Raw genomic sequence first — 19689 nt, 5'->3', positions numbered from 1 at the left:
GGGTGGAGTGGCGAGATATAAGTTCTTACGATCATAGCTTTCACTGTTATAAAAACATAACCTCTAAGAAGTCAAAACTGAAAACAGATGACTCTGGAGATTAATGGACGACAAGGGAAGAACACACACGTCTCAAGCGCAGCTGAATAGATTTTATATGCGACCCTCTCGCACAATGCCCACCGAGTTTGCACGCGATCACACAGCAACGCCCTTCATAACACAGTCAATAGTACAAAACCTGAAAAACCGAGCCCTCGTGATTTCATACAATTTTTTTCTTTCCCCTTTCCCATCCCTTACAAAAGTAAAAACTTGTACTTTGCCACATCCAGTGTGATTAAAGGTTGGCTACTTACAGCATGTAATCTAACGCTTCTAAGGTGCTTTAGATGTCCCGCAAAAATGGGTTTCTCAACTTATCGCACTAAAATTTACTACAGAGTTCCAGGCAGGTGGTGGAAGTTAACCTCGTTCAAAAGAAAAAACAAAAACCTGTTCTGGGCAGCCGGTTTTCAGACGATGCCTGCACAGAGAGAAGTGTCGCGTCGAGGGAGCCAGTTGCAGCTCTTTTGCGAGATGGTCAACTATCAACCTGGACACTGTGTGTGCCATCTGTCAGCAGCACTTCTCTCTTCGAGTGGATCATCTGCGAAGTGATTGATTGCCCAGAACAGGCCTTCTTTTTTTTTGTTCTTTTGAACGAGGCAAGTTCATTTTTTTATTATTTTCATTTTCACCACCTGCTTGTGCTTTTCTAGTATATTGCAGCACAATACATAGAGAAATCAATTTTTGTGGGCCGCCGAAAGTGCTTTAGAAGCATTAGTTTACATGCCATGCAATTTCCTACAGAGCCAATCCTAACCGTCTTTTTTAAAACAATTTTTGTACAATTTTTCTCTTTGTGCAACACAATAGTGTTTTCCCACACATGTTGTTACACGTGAAACATGTGTGACATTAACTGCTGGTTTAATAACTTTGTCTCTAGAAGAGCGGCTTTCGTTGTTACCCAAAATTGCAGTGACCCGTTGTCCTGAACAAAACTTGAGATAAATGGTGAACCCCGTTTCGTCAATAGTTGGCGATTCTGATGTAAAACAGGAGAGGCCTCTCCTCAAAATCACTGACCCAAACATATTTGTAGAATACCGCATGTCCATTAGGACATCAAAAGTTTGGGCTTTCCGGATAAATCCGGTTTGACAAATATTCTACCGGCGAGTGTTTTTGGGATTTTATTGGATTTATCCGAAACGGGGAACCCTACCAATTAGCCCCGAGAAGTTCCGGTGGCGCCCCAAGGCAGACCGGGGTGACGTCGCGCGGAGGATTTCTCCGACTCGACCTGCAAAGGCTGTTTCTATTTCCTTTCGTGCTTGTTGTTTGTGGAAAGTGAATTTTTATACATAGTTTTATTGAGGCCTGTAGCTGCAGGCGAAACTTCACCCAATATTTCAGGCACGGTTGACAGGGCAGGCAGCGCTTGAAAGGTGTATGAAAAGGAAGAAATCTGGTCACACTTGCAGAAGCATTGCGACAGATTTAAATTTCGCACGATCAATGCTGCTGATGGTCCAAATGAAATAAGAGGCTACCGTAAAATTCCGAGAGGACGCCTGCCCACGAGAGATTGCCCACCCCGTTTTTCTGGCTAAATATCTGCGACATAAAAGTTCAGAAACATTGCCCACCCTCCGGTTCCCGTCGGACGTCACGCGCCATTTGCTGTACCGGCACGTCTGACAGGCGAGTTCATAGTGGGTTCCTGCGTTTTCTGTTCACGATCTGCGTGTGCAATGTCCGTTCCCGTGACAGGCAAGTTTGTAGCGGGTTCTTGAGTGTTTATTGTAGCGGGCTTCCGCGAGATGCGAGTTTTCAGCGGGTTTCCGCGGGTCCTTCACACGCTAAAACACAAATCTGCCGCGTCCGCAACCTGCGGTATCCTTTCCCACGACACAGGAGTTTGTAGCGAATTCCAGCGTGCTTATCGCTTCGTGAAGCGCGAATTTGCGGTGTCCGCGATCTGGAGTGTTAGTTCCCGCATCAGGTGGTGTGTAGTGAGTGCCCGTTGTTCATCAATAATTTTTGATGAAGTTTTGTTCTGGCATCCCTAAAGATAGCCCACCCCAGAGTTTCTCTTTTGAGCCATCCAGTAAGCATCTTTTCGGCGTTCGCTTTAGCCATTTATTCGGTTGAATTTTACCTCAATGCCAGTTTCGATGCAGACATTGAGTGACTGCAGCTCACCAGTGAATCCATACTGGACCGCTAACTTTTTTGAGCACCGTACGCAGATGTTGTCGACACATACTCGCAACCCGCTACATGTCTTCCACACTCCAGGGCATAAGTGACAGTTTTTAACTACTTGCCCATTGCTGTCAGGTTGCGGGGCCCGCATAAACCAGCAAACTGAACAAAACATTTACGAAGCGTAATGGCTATATATGGAAACCCAAGTGTCCGATTCCACAGCAGCTGTTGTCAGATGGGCGGAAGGTGACCGTGGAGGATACGAAAAGCATAAGAAGGACATCTTTCCAAAGCTTTACTCCCGTAACCTTTCGTATCTGCGCTTTAAAACATGGCAAAAGGCGGAAGCAGAGGTGCAAACATGGTAGAGTTAAAGATAGGAGAGTAGAGGGCCTGTATTACACTATTGCAGAGGTATGGAGTGTGTGCCACACTGCGGAAGCGGTCGGCACGCCTCGAAAAGAAGTGTAACTAATGCACAAATAATTTTTAAAAACATTTTTACATATATAGTTTGGTTTAAATATGGGGGACTGCCTTATATATGCCTTAGGCTCCGAGGGTAACTATATAAATAAATGAATAAACCCCTTAGCTTCTCTTTAATGCAACTCAGTGATGCAGGTGTGCCAATTGCACCATGACCAAGTCAGCTACATCTTGCACCAAAATTTTTTTTTTTTTTTTTTGCTGAGAGCTGCAGCACACCTGCGCCAGGATGGGCTTAAACAATACAAAAAAATTATAATATTGTGTTATTCGTTGATTTTAATAATTAAAGACAATGCGAGAATTTTCATACTTTGTGCAAACACCGCTTAGAACGAATCCCCGATGTGAATGATCTATGAAGCACACGTTCGTTTCTCACCACAAGCAATAGAAGTCAATGAAAGAAAGGAAAATGAGCAGCGTTCCCCCCCCCCCCCCCCCCCCCCCCCTTCCTCAACTTACAGCCAGAAAAAGGGCCCACATGATCTGGAGCTGATTACACGCCATCAATGTTGATCATATCTACGCGCTGGGGTTGGCAAAGCCGAGTTCCAGCCATTGCTATGGTTCGGCCATTGTCGTCATTGCAGCATACTTTGAGTTAACTCTAGTTCCCCTGCCGCTAAAAAGCGGTGTCACCTTTAAAGCCCGAGTGCAGTCCTTCATAATATTTGTGGGTGGTTATTCTTGCAGTTTCTGATATTAGTCTCGCGTTTGGCAGGTTCATATAACCTGGGGGACGCATTTTTATTTATTGACGTTTTAGTGGATATGCTGCTTTTTGTATGCATTGTACAAAAAAATTATATTTATAGGCTAAATAAACTAATGACTGTAAAAGGAGGAAGAGACAGTCTTTATCCCAACTGAAGTCTTGTGCAATGATCCAGTTTTCATCCATTTTTTAATACACAATGTAAATGAAATATACTTTGACCAGAGCCTTCTTTCTAGAAAGAAGGCTCTGGTCAAACCTGTTTTTGCACCTGATCTATCCTTGCTGCAAAAGGTAATACAGTCGAACCCGGATATATCGAATTCAAAAGGAATCGTAAAATAGTTCGATATTTCAATAATTTAATGTACAGAAATATGTTAAATTAAGCTTGAGTTGAAATTTCCTGGCATCTCTGCTAATACTGATGGTTGCAACAAACGAAAGCTTACCAAATAAAGCATCCAAGAGCCGCTAAGTACAGTAGAGCGTAGCTAATTCAGTAGAGCGTAGTTGGCGGAGACCGCAAACACGCCGCGCTTACACGCGCGCCCTTGGCTGGGACCTCCACACAGCATAAGCGACAAAACACAAAAATAATTTTAAGTGAAAGAAAAACAGAAAAGTGAGATGCATAAAAAAAAAAACATGCAAAACATTTAAGCTAGCCATAAAAAAGAAAGCTCACTAAATTCAGGCAGCAAAAAAAGAAAGGCGAAAAATGAAACGAAAAAAATTGGCAAAACAATAACTGCAAAAGAAAGATGTAAACAAAGATAAGGCGTTCAAAGTGCAATTGCACAACCATTGTTGTCGACACACTTGACTTAAAGAGGACTTCTTTATTTTGCTCATTTTATTTTGGCTCTAGGGAGTCGCGCAGCATCAGCAATGTTTGGGGAGAGGGCGCAGGCTATGGTTTCGACAGCGGGCACTCCCCGCTCTCCCTACGTGCGTGCCTGTCCTTCCCCTTGCTTTTGCTTTTCTCCACTTTTTTTTTACAGTTTATTATTTTTTTTTACAACTGTTCTTTTGCTGCGTATTTTACCACTGCCAGCCCCACAACGCAAACAATCTGCTCGCCACCGGTGCAATCAGATCGCAGGAAAAGCAACAGGCACCTCATTCGCTATTTCGCGTGTGATACAAAAAGACAATGCTCCTTTAGTATTACATGTGGTTTTCAAGGGGATGTTTGGACTGTTTGATATAAACAATAATTTGAAATACCCGAGTGTGATATAACCAGGCTCGACTGTATGCACCAGTATCAAAGAGAAATCCTCAATGAACTTATTTGGCGATGCTAGCCCTTTTTCATTTTTAAGAGATGTGCAACTAACAAATGTTGACATCTGCTCCAAAAGCACTAGTGGCTGCTCCAAACCAATGCGGAGTGCAAGTTCGTCTGCTTCGTTTGCAGGGGTTGTGGTGACATCAAAATGCCGAGCTCCGAATGAATCTGATTGAAGGATAGTGGGTAGACCTCGAGGCAGCTTGCTTTGAGCTCTACCCATTATCCTTCTATCGGAACCTAACAGAGCCAATCACAGCTCGGTGTCATTCTGTTGTCACTGCAACTCCTGCGCAAGAAGCAGACGACTTGCTCTCCGCATATCTTTCCTACTACAGAACCTACTATGGAAAGTCAAATGCCGCTTACATCACTGGCAACTTTATAATGTCACGTATCGTTGAAGACAACTCCATAACCTTTAATGGTAATTTCATGGGACTTAACAGAATCTTACCCAACTAACTTGAAGTTACCAGAAACACTGAGACAGACACGAGTGTGAACATTTAAGTAAAGACACTGAAATTGCTTAGTTCAAATGATGCAGCCTTGCCTTGCGCTGTGAAGGTCACAAATGTCCCTACACTATTTATTTGAAACTTGCGTCGTGGCTTACACAGAGGGTCCAGTTTTCGTAAAATGCCTAGTTTGAGGACGTCCATGTCGAGCTTGCCTTCACTTGCGGCAGTTTCAGACGGCTCGGTTTCATGCTCCGTTTTCTGTTCCCATTGTTTTGCAGGGATTCTGGGAGCTATGACGAAGGTGTTCACACACCAACAAGTAACTGCCCACTTTTCTCTGCACCAGTACACTTGCACGTGTCACATTTTTTGACAATATGCAGCCATGCACTGGATCAAGGTCTTTGATGACCAAGTAATCATAGAGCGAAAAATAATGCACATACAAAGGACATGGTGTTGTTTGTGCAGAAATATTCGTTAAAATAAAATTTATGGAGTTCTGAATTGCCATTCCTGCTTATAGAGAGGTGCTCATTACAGCTGAAATTTGTTTCCTTTAGGCATAAAATTTGGGAATACAGACAAGTTTCTTCTTGCTCAGAAATGCCTCGTAGCAAGTAAGGTCTCCAAGTCATTGCTGATTGAGCTCTGGATTCTCACAGTTCTGTTAAATGCAATTTCTTTCTGGACATTGCTAAGAGCAGACGAGACAGACATTGCTTTCTTCAAGCATTGCAGAGAGCATGTCTTCGGTGGTTTTCTCGGTACATTTGAACTGTTTTGCCGATATACCTTGTTTCCAACTTCCATGTTTTTTTTGTATTTGAGGTTCACTTTATGAACGGCATCTCAGGTGATGCTTCAGGACCTCCCTTTTCAATGGCTATTGAGTCATCCGCTAGAACAGGTATTTAAAACTAAGTTTCTTTTATTTTGAGGTTAATCTTTTTCCTGTATTTCAAGCTTTACGCACATGTTAACTTGCCACCAGCCTCACAGCACAAGCTCCCCAAAACTGGACCTGCATAAGAAAAGGCGGCGTGCAACAGCAGTCGTTTTACATGGTGAATTTAAAAATTAAGCTTTACTGCAGTGCTGCAAAGCATACTTTGTAAGAATCTTTATTGAGATTCGCTGTATGACCCTATGAATTCCAGCAGGGCGTCACTGCAGGCTGCTATATGAACAGTTCTAATGCAGACAGGAATCTTTTATTCACCATGACTTTAATGGGGCTCTGCTGCAAAGAGGTTACTGTACAGGGCTTCGCTGCAGTTAACTTATTTCACTGCTGGGATCTTATGGGGACCTATTTAGGGATTGACCACGCAGCTTGCTCGCCATGGTGTTTTTTTTGGCATGCATTAGAATCCAGATGAGGTTTCACTGCACAGCTGCTGCACTGTGAAGCCTGCTTCATGAAGACAGTTGCACTGGTGAGGGCTTCATTGCATACCGTCCACGCTGTGCACAAAGCCGACCTCATGGTGGAGCTTTACTGCGCAGCTGCAGTGTCCTGAAGCCTGCACCACGAAGATAGTTACGCTAATAAGGGCTTCAGTGCACGCCATCCATGCTGTGCACCAAGCGTTGCGAAGCTTTGCTGCACAACAGCTGCATTGTTAAGCCTGCATTACGATTTTTATACTTCAGAGGGTTTCACCACACACTTTTGTGTGTGAAGCCTGCCTATGAAGGTAGGTAGCCTCCCTGCCACACGTGCCTTCTTTGTATCCAGATGACACAATGTACCCTTCACTTTGTGTCCGCAGGTGTCCTCTCCAGAAGGCGACCTCTTCCCCACGGACTACCGGACAGACGAGCCGTACTCGGACCCAACGCGCGTCCCGACAGACTACTACGGCGACGTGCCGATGCGGCCGGCACCGGTCATGGCCACGTCGTATCGGACGAGCAACTTCGACGACTGGGACAATGCACCGGACCCTTACATGGAGGACAAGTTGGATGAGACGCCGCACTCGCACCCTAGGCACCACCATGCGCACCGTTCCGACTACGTCCGTGAAGACGACGACGACAGGGAGTACCGTGGCGGCGAAGGATCCACGCTGCACCGGGGACAGAAGTATCCGGTCAACGTGCTCTAATGGCCGCCGCTCAAGCCGCTTTTGGATCGCTGTCGTCCAGGGAAGATAAACGCCGTCTTGGCCTGGGGAACAAATCTCCCCACATTGTACCCAGTTTGGGGAATTGTTCCAGGGACAAGGGATCCCCAGATATGCACCATGTCTCGGTCTGGGGAATGGACATCCCCATATTGTCCCTAATCCGGGAAAGAGCGATTCCTCGAATTTGCGCCGCTGTGTCGGTCTGGGGAATGGACATCCCAGAATCGTCCCCTAGTCTGGGGGCGAGGGATCCCCAGATATGCGCCATGTCGTGCCACGGGGGGCTCTGAAACTGCCCCCCTCCTCTCCCTTCCTCCGCCCCCACTCACTTTTTCGCCAACTTCGTGTGGCGGGTTCGTTTCCGCCATGCGGGACGCTCTCTCCTCTCGCTGCTCAACGCTCGACGCCGGAAAAAGCTGCCGCTGTCGACAAACGCGTTTTTCAGGTTGAGACATATGGTGTGGCAGCCATTTTTATTTTGAGTTTGTTAGTGTTTTTTGAGGTTGTGTCTTAATAACAGAAATCGGGAAGCGTCTGTGTCCGACACCATTGCTGGAGAGATTAGGCATTGCTTGGTTCACACTTGCGCTGTGTATTGCCAACGAGGCGTCTTAATTTCTCGGTCGTTCTTCAATGGGTCAGCTCTTGAACAGTTGAGTTGAACTGTCTGCTCATTTAAGTGAGCGGAAACTTCAGACTCCCCGAATTCTTTTTAGAAATGCGCGCAAAAGGCAGGCTGAAGAGGTTAAGACTCCTCGGAGACTCCGGGGAATGCTTAAGAAAAACTGCAACTGTAATGTCTTTTTGCGAGGAATGCTCGCAGCATTGTTTCAGTTGAAGCATGCCGGTTTCTAGCGATCCCGATTACCCTTTTCTAGTCCCTTATTTATTCTTCACTCCGAAAGAAAGCCTTTGGTCGCTCTTACGGGGTATGCATCGTAAGAGACCTCCAGAACCCCATTTTTCGGCAAGTTGTTTTCTTTCGAGCTTCTAAAGCTTTTTGGCGCCTTACATCTGCTGAGCCTGTCAAAGTACTTGTTATTGTTTTGGATTAGTCGCTCGGTTACTTTTTTTGTGGCTGTTAACTTCCAATGCTTTCCATAATATGACTTACAGTAATGCTGTTTCGTAGAATATTTATTGACAACTTGCAGACCGCTGCATACTAAAGTTTTCCATGTGGACAGATGCCAACAGTTGATCAGAATCATTTTATCTAGGATCTTAGTTTTTTTTGCCCTTTTCCTTTGTCATAGTTGTGCGTGCAGCAGGAAACCCACATTCTCGAAATCTGCCGAAGGACCTTTGATCCCGAACCATGCCAGTGGTGCATTACCTGCTGGCTTACCGCGCTTAAGCAACCAGTGTATTTTGTATTTTCTTAGCTCTTTTAGTGGGGCGAGCCCTTTCAAGTTCACAAAATATCTCAAGGACTGCTGCATTTTGTTTATTTCGCGCTCATAAAATAGGTTGTGAGCTGTTCGTCTCGACCTTTGTTTCACGGTGCCTACTTTCCTAGGCAGCGTTTAAAGAGGGTCCCGAAATGCGGCGTCGTTTTCTAGAGACGCGTGGGACGTTGCACGGGTTTGGCGATTGCAATGGCGGACGATCCGTCTTGGCCGGAGGAGAGTTAAGTTAGGGTCCTTAGCTTCGTTAAGATGGCTTTGCCCGTGCATTATTTTCCCCCAACTCTTTGTCGAGAATGCCAACAGGAGCATTCTGGGTGTCGAACGTAGTTTGTACTAACAGACGCCTAGATTTGTAAGTTTCGGCTCCGTTGCAGTTGGACTCGTCCCTCGGAGCCGAGCCCAGTTTCTAACGGTCGTTCCGACCTCCACTCGCGTCGGCCGCAGTTTTCTACGTGCCTGTAGGCAAGAGACCACAACACAGAGTGGGGGACTGCAAGTTCCAAAGCGCCCACACGGTTTGATCCCTTCTCTTCTTTCCCCTCTCTCTAGCTCCCTCTCTGGCTTCGTTTTTGTAACTCGAAGGCAACTCTGGGCGTGGGCCTCAAACTGCTCCGACTTTTGGGTCCGGTTACTGCAGCTCTCGCACTTTGCGTCCGCGCGCACTAATTGGCCGGGATTAGTTGGTGTTGACTTCAGCCACGAGATGTTTGCGGTTTTGTTCTGTACGGGCCGACTTGCAAACTTTCCTTCATCTTGGATGAAAATCTTTCTTGTCCTGTTTCTTGAGAGTGAAGGGCATAGGGCCTCTTTTGGGAGTGGTGACGGACGAGCTATTGCCGTTTCAAAGTTGGCAGAAGGGTTACGTTCGAATGACACCTTGACTCGAGCTCAGCGTTGTCCTTTGATTTTTGCGGAGAGCGGCCCCAACTCAAAATTGTGTCGTCGGTCAGGGTCAACCATTTCACCGAGGCGGTTAAAATTCGGAAAACGCTCTTATCGTAGGTGTCCCAGGTGTCGTAAACAGCGGCGTTTTAATGAGCGACAGTTGGATCAGTTAGCCCGGGGAAGGCCTGTATGGAGTTTTAGTTGCTGAGACTCGTTGGGTGCAAAACAATTTCAGAGCAGACGGACGCGTATAAAGCAAGACGCAAACATATGCGCGTATAAAATCATCAACACGGTCTAGGACGCAGGACCCAAAGAGCTTTGCGGCACTCTTTTCTCGACGCTGCCTTAATGACGTGTTCAGGAACGAAAACAAGAGTAACGCAGTCACCAGAGTGCTCGAAAGAGGAGAGTGAGAGGCGGACAAAAATGATTGGTGTTTCGATAAACTGTCGGCCCGGCATCCCCTGGCTTCGAGCGCACTTGATTCGAGCGCGTAGACTGTTCCTTCCTCCAAGTTTGACTGGCGATCGTGCGAGTTGCTCACGTGTTGTACTACGTCATGCTTTTTTCTCTTTTCCCCGAGCTTTGTCCTCGGAGCCAGCTCCTTGAGTAGTTGCTGGTTGCACCACCTGCAATAGGAAGGGCCATTCTTTTCCCACTCGGTGTGAATTTGGAAGAATGCGGCATCTTTGTCAACAATTAGCTTGTTTTTGCCGTCGATTTGGGGCTCTCGTCGACTCCTCGCTTTGCTACATGCTCGGCGTCAATTTGAGCATCGGTTGCGGCGCATGTACATACGTATAAACCGGGAAGAATGCTTACTCTGGGTTTGATTTCTTGTTTGCATTTCTTTACAGTAGTTTTTGCTAATATTTCATTTGCAGCGATGGAAGCACCAGTGGCACCACCGACGAAAGTCTGCTACACGTTGCTCCAAAACGTTATTTATGCTAAGAATTGTGCCACATCCGCGCCGACATGGCCTCGAACGAAATGGAAATATAAAATATTTTCTTATCGGTCTATCCTAATACTCTGAGAAGTGAAAGGAAACAAAAAGGGTGTGAATATGTATTTGACATTTTAATATATTAAAGCGCAAAATGATGAAGGAAAAACAAAAAGACAGGAAAGAGTACTCTGCCCTGTTTTTCTCGTCGTATATTAATATGTACTACCAACAAGCCCGCCAGATGGTCTTAATATGTTTCACGGTTTCTTTACCCACCGTTTAGGCTTTTTGATCTTGGGTCAAAGCACATTCGAGGGCTCGAACACACATAATCACAAACCCGCATACTAGAAGTGCGAGTCCATGGCATTCGCAGCGCTTCATTGGCCTAACCTACGAAAAAACACAGAGATAGATGACAAACGCTACGGTGTCGCGCTTTGACTCCGCTCGATTAGTTGCGTTGACTCGTAGCTTTACCCGTGTTTCGACTTAAGATGAAGCTTTGCTTCATCTTAACCACCTAATCCTGCTTCAATCTTGCCGACATTGTCCGAATTTCCGGACGATATCGGCGACGTGGGGAGCTGAAATTCGCGGCAGAAGTTTGCAAAATATTTGCGTGGCAGCCATTGTAATGAGACGGACCCAGTGTCTTTTACTGCTGACGACATCGCTCGATTGTCGTGTGTGCCGCATGCCACAATGGCGTGGCTCCGTGTACCGTGGCACTTGCACCGCAGTGCTAGGAGCAGCGGCTGACGCAGGAAGCACGTGGATTTGCGCAATTTGCTCTAACATTATGCTTTGTACCATTACGGGCCAACCTTCTTTGGTCCTCCCGAATCTGTGCCAAGGAAGGAAACAAAGCTTGGTTCTCTCTTTCGATCGACTGCTGGACGGGAACGCGCAGCGGTGAACCAAAAAGGCATCAAATTTTTCTATGAAACGTCCAGTGCTGCTTCCATCGCTGCATTTGTCAACTCAGATTGTAGCATTTGAAGGAATGGTACTGTCTTCGAAAGTATCTCCTTAAAAACTTGAAAATGAGCCAATCGCTTAAATTCAGCTAGCACCGATAAAAAATGTGATTGTTTCCATAGGTTGTTAGCGGCATATACTAAGTTACAGGTGAGAGGTGTCCCATTCACTAATTGCTAATCTGGCTAGGGCTTGTCCAATTGGGAAACTTTAGAAACATGACAATTTAATAGACCAGTGAAGACGTTATAGGCATCACCTGTTTGTTCCACTCGAATCTGTTTGCTTCTGTGGCTGCTGTTTCTGGCAGGACCGGGGCGCTGCTTTAGTTTTTGAGAGGATCCACAGTACGGTTTTATCGATGGCGGATCACCAGGCGTGTTGAAGGTAGGTCGTATCGGAACTAGCCCATCACATTCCACCAGTTTCTTGGGCCGTCAAGTGTGGTATCATAGCATACATGACTGCGACCAATGGGAGATTGCATTGGCCTGATCGGTCAGATTGAAAAATCGGACGAATACCCGTTTTGTGCGATGCAAGGTTGTGAGGTTTCTAGGTTCATTCGTAACAATCCCTAGTCATGCTTACTCAGTTGAAAGCCTGCCTGCAGTAACGGGAAACATACCAAAACTCCTTTTGTGCCCTCCAGATAGCTCCGCATTTTTTCTTTCATGTTTTTTTTTTTTGGAATGCCAGTGCACGGAGCTTTACCGCGACCGTGTACGGTGGTGTGCGAGAGATCCAGGAGGAATGCGCGTCGAAGTCGAGTTGCGCCCGTAAGCTGGCGAGATGCCGGGCCTTATTCTTGCCACACCAGAGAGGCAGACTTCCTTGGTACCTCCCCCAAGCCACGCTAGTCGAAGCGACTCGTCACAGTATGCACCGACTGCTACCAACTAGCTGCTAGCACTGTACCTGCTGACCTTCGTGGCACCGTCGAGCTGTTTGGATGCAGTTTAGAACGCCATTTCGGCGAGCCTCGTTCGGTCGCGTTCGTCAGTCGAGCGCCACCGAAGGTGGCGAAGATCTTAAGCCAATCAAGCGAGGGCCACATTCTCTTCTTTTCCTCATTGTACACCGGCTCTGCAAGTTGCAAGGCCCGAGTTCATTTGCCGCACTCGTCGGACTCTTCCTTCTCGTAGCTACCGCAGCTTTAGTTAGTCTTTTGTCACCCACACCGCAGTTAAGCTTTTTCTAAACGATTTCGGCGTCGTCGAGTGGTCGGCGAAAGCGTCTTGCGAAGCTCGTCTCTTAGCACAGATTTGCGCGCCACGAAATTTCTTTCTGCCACGAATTTCTGTCATGGCAGAATGGCTGCGGCCAGCGTCGCGTCGTGTGGGCGCTTGTCGTGGTGCGGAGAGGGAAAAAGAACTGTTGCGTGTGCACCCGGGTTCCGCAGAGTCGCGCGACACGGTTGTGAAGTGAGATTCGTCGTCAACCATCTTTTCATTTACGTTTAACTGTCTGTGAGAAAGAGCGAGAGAGCTGTTGAGGCTTTGTAAATATGTACACCAAGCTCCTTCCCTTCTTTGCCTCTTTTACGATCTAGCGAGAAGCAGTGATGCCACGTTTCTCCCCAGTGTAAACAGTGCCGCAGTCGTCGACATTTTCTACTCATTCCCTTCCTTCGCGGAAATATATAAATTAAATTTGCGGGCGCACGCACCCAAGGCTACACAGTTTTTGACAGAGAAGAAAAACAACAAAAAAGAAAAAAAAACGCTCCAGGCCACGTCTGGGCGTGCTTTGTCAAGAAGTCTTGTGCTTTCTTTCTCCTCTTGAACAAAGCGATTTCGTAAGAAGAGGCGAGGGAAATTGGCATATATATATATATAAATATATACATATGCGCAGTGTATGTGCGCAGAATATGTATAAACATGACCTGAGTAACCCTCTTTGGCGATTTGTAAATAAAGTTATTGCCAAACACCTAGAGCATCTCCTGTTTGTCTCGGGGCCATCAAGTCCCACGTTGCGCCATCTAGCTCAAAATATTTGCAGATCTGGGAAGGTTTTTTCGCCAGCGTGCTTGCTCGTGGGGCAGTGCACGCATCCCTTAATTTGAGGGTGCCTTTGAGAGGGTCTTTTATTCGTTGCCATCAGCTGTCGCAGAAGAGCAAACTTCAAAGGCACTGTTGCGTCCCCGAAAGCAGGCGTGAAGCTGCACAGGTTTCCATCGAGGCTGGGGGGAGACTGTTCAAGATAAATAAATGCTCTAAAACAAGTAAAATAGCCATTCCGTTCACATTACATGACTCGAGATGGATTTCTAAATGTCCTTTTTGACTCGATATTTGGAATTAATGTGCTCGAAGCGGGTGTTGTCTTTGGTTTTGATGCGACGATTCCCAAAAGTCGGATCAGTCCTTTGACATTCTCACTGCTTTCTGCTCCATAGACATGTCTTCACCAAACAATATTTTGCGAAGTTTGAGCGTAGCTACCCAAATAAGTGTTTTCCCTTTTCACGGGTTGCAGAGCAGACGGTTTTTTGAGCCTTTATAGACCGTTTCCACAAGGGCGGCGCCCTCTTGAATTTTGTTACTTCCAGTATGGGCGAAAACATTGTTTTGCCGTCGCCACGCCATTTACGATATACTAAACGTAACCATCACCCATTCTCGTTTCCTGTTTGCAGGTTGGATTTTTTTATATTTTCGTTGCCCATACCGGATATGCCTACCAGGTGGCTGAGGACAAGAGTAAACATTGTTTACTCTTGTCCAAAGTCATGTAGTTGACAAATCTGGTATGCACGATTCAATAAAGGCAAGGCAAGAACGACCTGGAACAACTAAAAGAACATAGAAGAGTCAAAACTATAAATGATAGACAGTTGCGATTAAAACGTGGGCTTCTCAGTGGTGTGAAAAGAGCAGGACGATGTTTTACCGCATACCGGAAGCTTCGCAATTCAAGATGGCGGCACCCGCGTCGCAGATCAAACGCGCGTTCACACCGCCAAGTCTCGGCTGTCGGGCAACAACTTTTGTGCTAACAGCAACAGTCGCAAGTCGCGAAAGCGACAGATTTGGAGCAGTCACTTCCAGACCGAATTTGGCGACTTGTCGCCTAGGCGCCTGAACCAATCAATGGCGCATCGCATTTCTTTACATCCGGCACACCAAACTTTAGTGGGAGAAGCAACCAACATGTCCGTTCAACGCCTCGGTAAAGCCACAGAGGTCTCTGCTGCGTGGCTCTGGTCAGCACTATTAAAGAATACATACCCATTGCTTTATAAACGCAGCACCCCAATTTGAGCGAGAACCCAAGAAACAACTTGGCCTGGCAGCGAATCTGTCACTCCTTGACAGGTATGTACTGCAACGCAACGCGCTACCTTTATGCGTGTGCACGCCGGATTAGCGATCGTGTTTCTTTGTACGGTTTCCAAGGATTCAGGTCTACAGAACGAGTAATTTATATGGCAACAACGACGCGTGTGGAGCAGCGAGACAACGAAAATTAAAAAGCAGCGAAACACGACCCGTGGCGGGGTGCACATAATCAACGGCAGCTCCTGCAAGCCATGCAAGCTTTCGAGAAGTGACTTGCTGGATGGATGGGCCATATTGGCTATGCCCTTCTTTGTAATGGGCGGTAGCTTGCGCCACCTAGCCTGAGAAAATGCTTTCCTCCCCCACTTGAAGGGGCCCTGGAATCCTATTTCAGCGTCTACCTTTTTTTTGCGGTTTCCACGTCTCTTGTGGTTTGGGCAACCCAGCGGGCACGGAGAGAGTAACTAAATATCACCGAGTCATATTTTAACCGGACGACGCGGAAACCTCCTCCTTCTACGGTCCGCGTAGGAGGAGGAGGAGGTTCCATGGAGAGTCCCTCTCCATGGTGTCTAACGCGCGCGGCATGTGAGGAAATCGTGACGTTTTTGGTCCTCACGTCAGCCGAGGAGAAAGAGCTGCCCCGTTCCCGGGCAGCTTCTCTCCTCGGCCTCGCCTCCCTCCACATTTCTCGGGGTCACCGCAGCTAGAGGAATCCTCCGCACGGCACGGGAAAAGGGGGAGCATAGGACTAAGGACGTCATGAAGGAGGTTATTTTTTGCTTGTTTTTGTAATTTTAATATGCCTATAGGTTTTAAAATAAAGCGAATCTTGAGAAAATAAAAAGTCCACCAAGTTGCTACGTTCAGTGCGCTCAGGTTCGGTGCAAATGAAAAAAAAAAAAAAACCTTAAAAATGTCGTTGCAGGGCCCTTTTAAATACCCAATTTTTCCCTGTACATCCTTGCAACTGTCGCTGGGCCGGGGGAATGAACCACCAGGCTGACCTTTGGGGAATTGGGCTAATACAAAAAAAAAAAAAAAAATAATGTAGAGCCCTTCCACTTTACGTTAAGATGGAGGACAGGCAAAGCTGTTATCTTTACGACGTCTAGGATGATGCCTAGAGGACGCCCAGGCGAAAATCGGTCCACTTTCAGCTGGATTATGGAACTGGAAATGAGATTGCCCAGCTGGACCGCCTCATTTCCAGCTGTGTCCAACTGGGATCCAGCTGGAATCCAGCTGGACCGCCTCATTTTCAGTTCCATAATCCAGCTGGAAGTGGACTGATTTTCGCCTGGGCGACCTCAAGGGTGATGTCTAGGACAATGCTTAGGACAACCTCGAGGACAACGTCTAAAGCGCCGTTCACACATATGCGACCGAGTAAGACCGAGAGAGACCAGACCGGTTTTTAAGCCTCTTGCGATGTTTTAGGACTGGATGCACTGCAGCGGAGCTGGTCCTAAGACGTTGCCAGAGGCGGTCTGATCTCTTTCGGTCTTACTCGGTCGCATATGCGTGAACGGCATTTAAGACTACCTCAAGGACAATGTCTAGGACTACCTCAAGGACGACACCTAGAGAAATTCAGCCTTTCCACTCTGGCAAAAACACTCGAAAGGTTGCAGCCATCTACGAGCGACGGCGGTAGCTGTCTGGAGTCTTGTGTCGACATTTCTTTGTCCGCAAACACGGTACTGGGGAAGAGCAAGTAGCTTGCATAAGTCAAACCGCAGCCTATTGGAGCCGCCCCTGCTTAGACAGGTTTGCCTTGGCACTTCTTTTTTTTTTCTGAAAGTGGAGTCTCGACACCGATACAGAACGTAATAACTGTCAGTGTTAAATAATGCTTGTGGGTTTCACATCACAGAAACGGGAATTTGAGAGCATTTGTGGGTATGGCACAAATGCTTTCAGCCTTGTTTTGCTTTTCTGTGTGAGGAGCAGTTTCCTGACATAACTGCAGTGTAAGCATGGCAAGAAGCTGGAAGCGAAAACTTTTTTTATTACACACACACGGGAGTACATCTTCAAAGCAATAAATCAACTATCTTCATTAGCCACATTCGGGTCTTCCAAATAGCAAAAGGTGCATACGTCCACCGTAGCAACAAATATAATTCTCCAACCAATAACTTCAATATATATTTCGGCAAGTCTACGTACAAATGCTAAAAAAATAATTTAGAAAGGAACAAAATACACCCATCTGTCCTTTTGGCACCTGGATGGATTGCCCCAATGAATTTTATGTCCAACGAAACAGCATTACCAACTAAAGCAGAAGAGACAGGTTACTGATGGGGATAATATTTGTGTGACCAAGCTAGCTTGTAAGGCCCAAAATGGGTACACTCACAGGAGAATCTACAAACAGCCTTTGCAAAAACTCTTACTACTAAAATTACCAGCTTTGCAAACACCAGTAAAACAAATGGGGTCCCGTGGTGAACAATGCAAATACAGGTCACCGTATACCACAGGTGAAAAACCAACAAAAAATGCATGAAAACAACCCATCGAATCCAACAATCAAGGTCCAAGGCACCATAACCACACGTGAGGAGACCTTAACTAATTGTGCCATCAATTAGTAAAACAACACTTTTAAGATTATGTCCAATAAGCATACAAAACAGTCATCAAAGTAGTACAAAATTTTAACAGCACTCGTTACAGCTTTTTTGACGCGTTGCTTCATAAAAATACTTTCAATCCAACGTTTTAAAAAAAAGTCACTGGCTGCCTCGCAATCATTCACAGCACTTTATGAAGTCAATCGAGGTATGCACCACGGTCAAGGCTCGAGACAGTATAATCACGGTCAGAAACGGCCCAACACACTACAGCATTTGGGTCCCCGGCACAAAACCAACACTGCACTCCAGTAAGATCAAACACTGTAGATCGCTGTTTTCTGGTTCAATGGACCGGGGGAATCTTAGCATCTCTAACAAGACCAACTCCTCACAAAACAAACCTGGCACTAACTCTTCATTCTATCCCAATGTTGAACTTCGAATAAACGCAAGTTTGTCAGGTCGTCAGACACAAGAGTAGAGAACCAATCACTTAAGGCCTCGCTCGATTGACTAGACCTAGGAGAACAACTTCTACACGATGCATGATGCAGTTTCCCGCAGATAACAGATACGCATTTCACGTTCGAAAGATCACGCAAAGAGGCCCCTCTAACACAATGGCTAAATGAAGATGTTTACCTTTGCGAAGCCATCAATTGGCAGACAATTTAATTTTTTGCTCGTTACCGGGGCAGCAAAAAGTATGTCGCATTAAGAGTCGAACTGATACATTCTCGTCATTCGCTAGAACGTAGTTAGTGTATGATTTTGGACGGCCAAGATTTTTAAGACACGCACCACCGACTACCGGTCCCCATTGCCAGTAACTAGCAAGCCAGAAATTGCTTGCTCATTTCATACTTCCGTTTACCGAAAACAGAAGCTTCGACAACTTTTGTTTCCCAAAGTCTAACTATGCTACTGACAGAAACTACAATGTGCAGTCGTCTAAAACTTGTTCAATGAAACAACTCAAACAAATCAAAATATGCAACAAAAAAAAAACATTAAAATTGCAGTTGCTGACAAAAGCAAACTGACCGGCACAACCACCGCGAGCCTCGAGCGTCAGCGCCATATTTGTGCACTAGTAAGCAGACTATGAATAAACGTGAATACAAAGACGAGTCTCCCATCCTTACTAGAGCTGGGTAGCGATGGGACCAATGGCTCGGTAGTTTATTACGAGCTCACCAGCTCGGTAAACGTGCTTCTCGGCCGTTCACGGGGAGCAGAACAATGCTCCAGTCAGACCGGCGTTTTATTGGATCCCGCCACTCCCGAGGACGGGTGATGCAACGACGGTTAGCGGAAGCCGGCGTCGCTGTCCGCGCAGCTCTGGACGTGGCGAATGTAGGCGTCGCGGGTGGAACAACTGGCGCCACACAGCGGGCACGGCAGGTTTGAGTCTGTCGGGGACGCCGACTGCAACAGAGGGTCCCATCTCAGTCACGTGAGAGAGAAATCTACTTCCCTCTTGTGAAATCAGCAGACAATTTGTCCGCTATATAAATAAAAAACAAAAAAACAAAAAGCAGACGAGTGTTTACGGGGACTCTGTAGCGCCGAGCTCCAACCGGAATGAATAGTGGGTAGACCGGAAGCTGGAGTTGGGCCTTCGAGCGCTTTGGAAGAGTGACACAAAGGTGCCCACTGATCGTTCCGGCCGGTGACAGGTTGAGACAAAAGTGGAAGCTCCTCCCACCTCTTCACTTTAGCAGAGCAGGAGAGGTGGTCTTCCTTTCAGCGTTCACTCTGCTGAAGTGGAAAGAGGTAGGAGGAGCTTCCACTTTTGTCTCAACCTGTCACCAACTATCTGCTAACAGAGCTGAACAAAGGTGGCTGTCTGCTGCGATCCTCTTGGGACAAGTACGGTGGAACCTCAATTTTGATGGGGACCAAAACTTTGTTTGAATAATGGAAAGTTTGAATTACCGGGAGTTGCCTTCCTAAAAACAGATTGGATGGTTAGTTTGAATTAAGAGGGTATGGATTAAAGGGATTCCACTGTATATACAGTGCAACCCACTTATCACGATACCACATACAATGATGTACCGCTTATAACGATATGTTTCTGGAGTTTCTAGACTAGAAATGATCAGTTTGTGGTTCAGATACAACGATAATCGGTTATAACAATCGAAATATTGGGTTTTCTTATTTTCGTTACAGTCGGTTGCACCGTATAAGGGGCCAAGAAAACTCTTTCTCCATTTTGTTGT

The 19689-nt window shown here is 46.4% G+C and overlaps 2 protein-coding genes across 5 annotated transcripts in view; one reads left to right on the top strand and one right to left on the bottom strand.

The window, feature by feature from the left end:
* LOC8036426 (voltage-dependent L-type calcium channel subunit beta-1) overlaps window positions 1–13528 on the top strand; it is a 132199-nt gene extending 118671 nt beyond the window's left edge. For all 4 annotated transcript variants that reach the window (XM_042288909.1, XM_042288907.1, XM_042288908.1 and 1 more), the window contains one exon: window positions 7000–13528. In XM_042288909.1, the coding sequence (XP_042144843.1) occupies window positions 7000–7338 (339 nt within the window). In that variant the 3' untranslated portion in view covers window positions 7339–13528. The remainder of the gene's footprint in view (window positions 1–6999) is intronic.
* A 3339-nt stretch (window positions 13529–16867) lies between these two features.
* LOC120839968 (NF-kappa-B essential modulator-like) overlaps window positions 16868–19689 on the bottom strand; it is a 31056-nt gene continuing 28234 nt past the window's right edge. The window contains exon 13 of the mRNA XM_040500911.2: window positions 16868–18889. Within this exon, the coding sequence (XP_040356845.1) occupies window positions 18770–18889 (120 nt within the window). The 3' untranslated portion in view covers window positions 16868–18769. The remainder of the gene's footprint in view (window positions 18890–19689) is intronic.

Source organism: Ixodes scapularis, unplaced genomic scaffold, assembly GCF_016920785.2.
Source record: "Ixodes scapularis isolate PalLabHiFi unplaced genomic scaffold, ASM1692078v2 PGA_scaffold11__112_contigs__length_91849675, whole genome shotgun sequence".
In the NCBI taxonomy this organism is placed as follows: domain Eukaryota; kingdom Metazoa; phylum Arthropoda; class Arachnida; order Ixodida; family Ixodidae; genus Ixodes; species Ixodes scapularis.
This window is presented reverse-complemented; position numbering and strand designations above follow the sequence as displayed.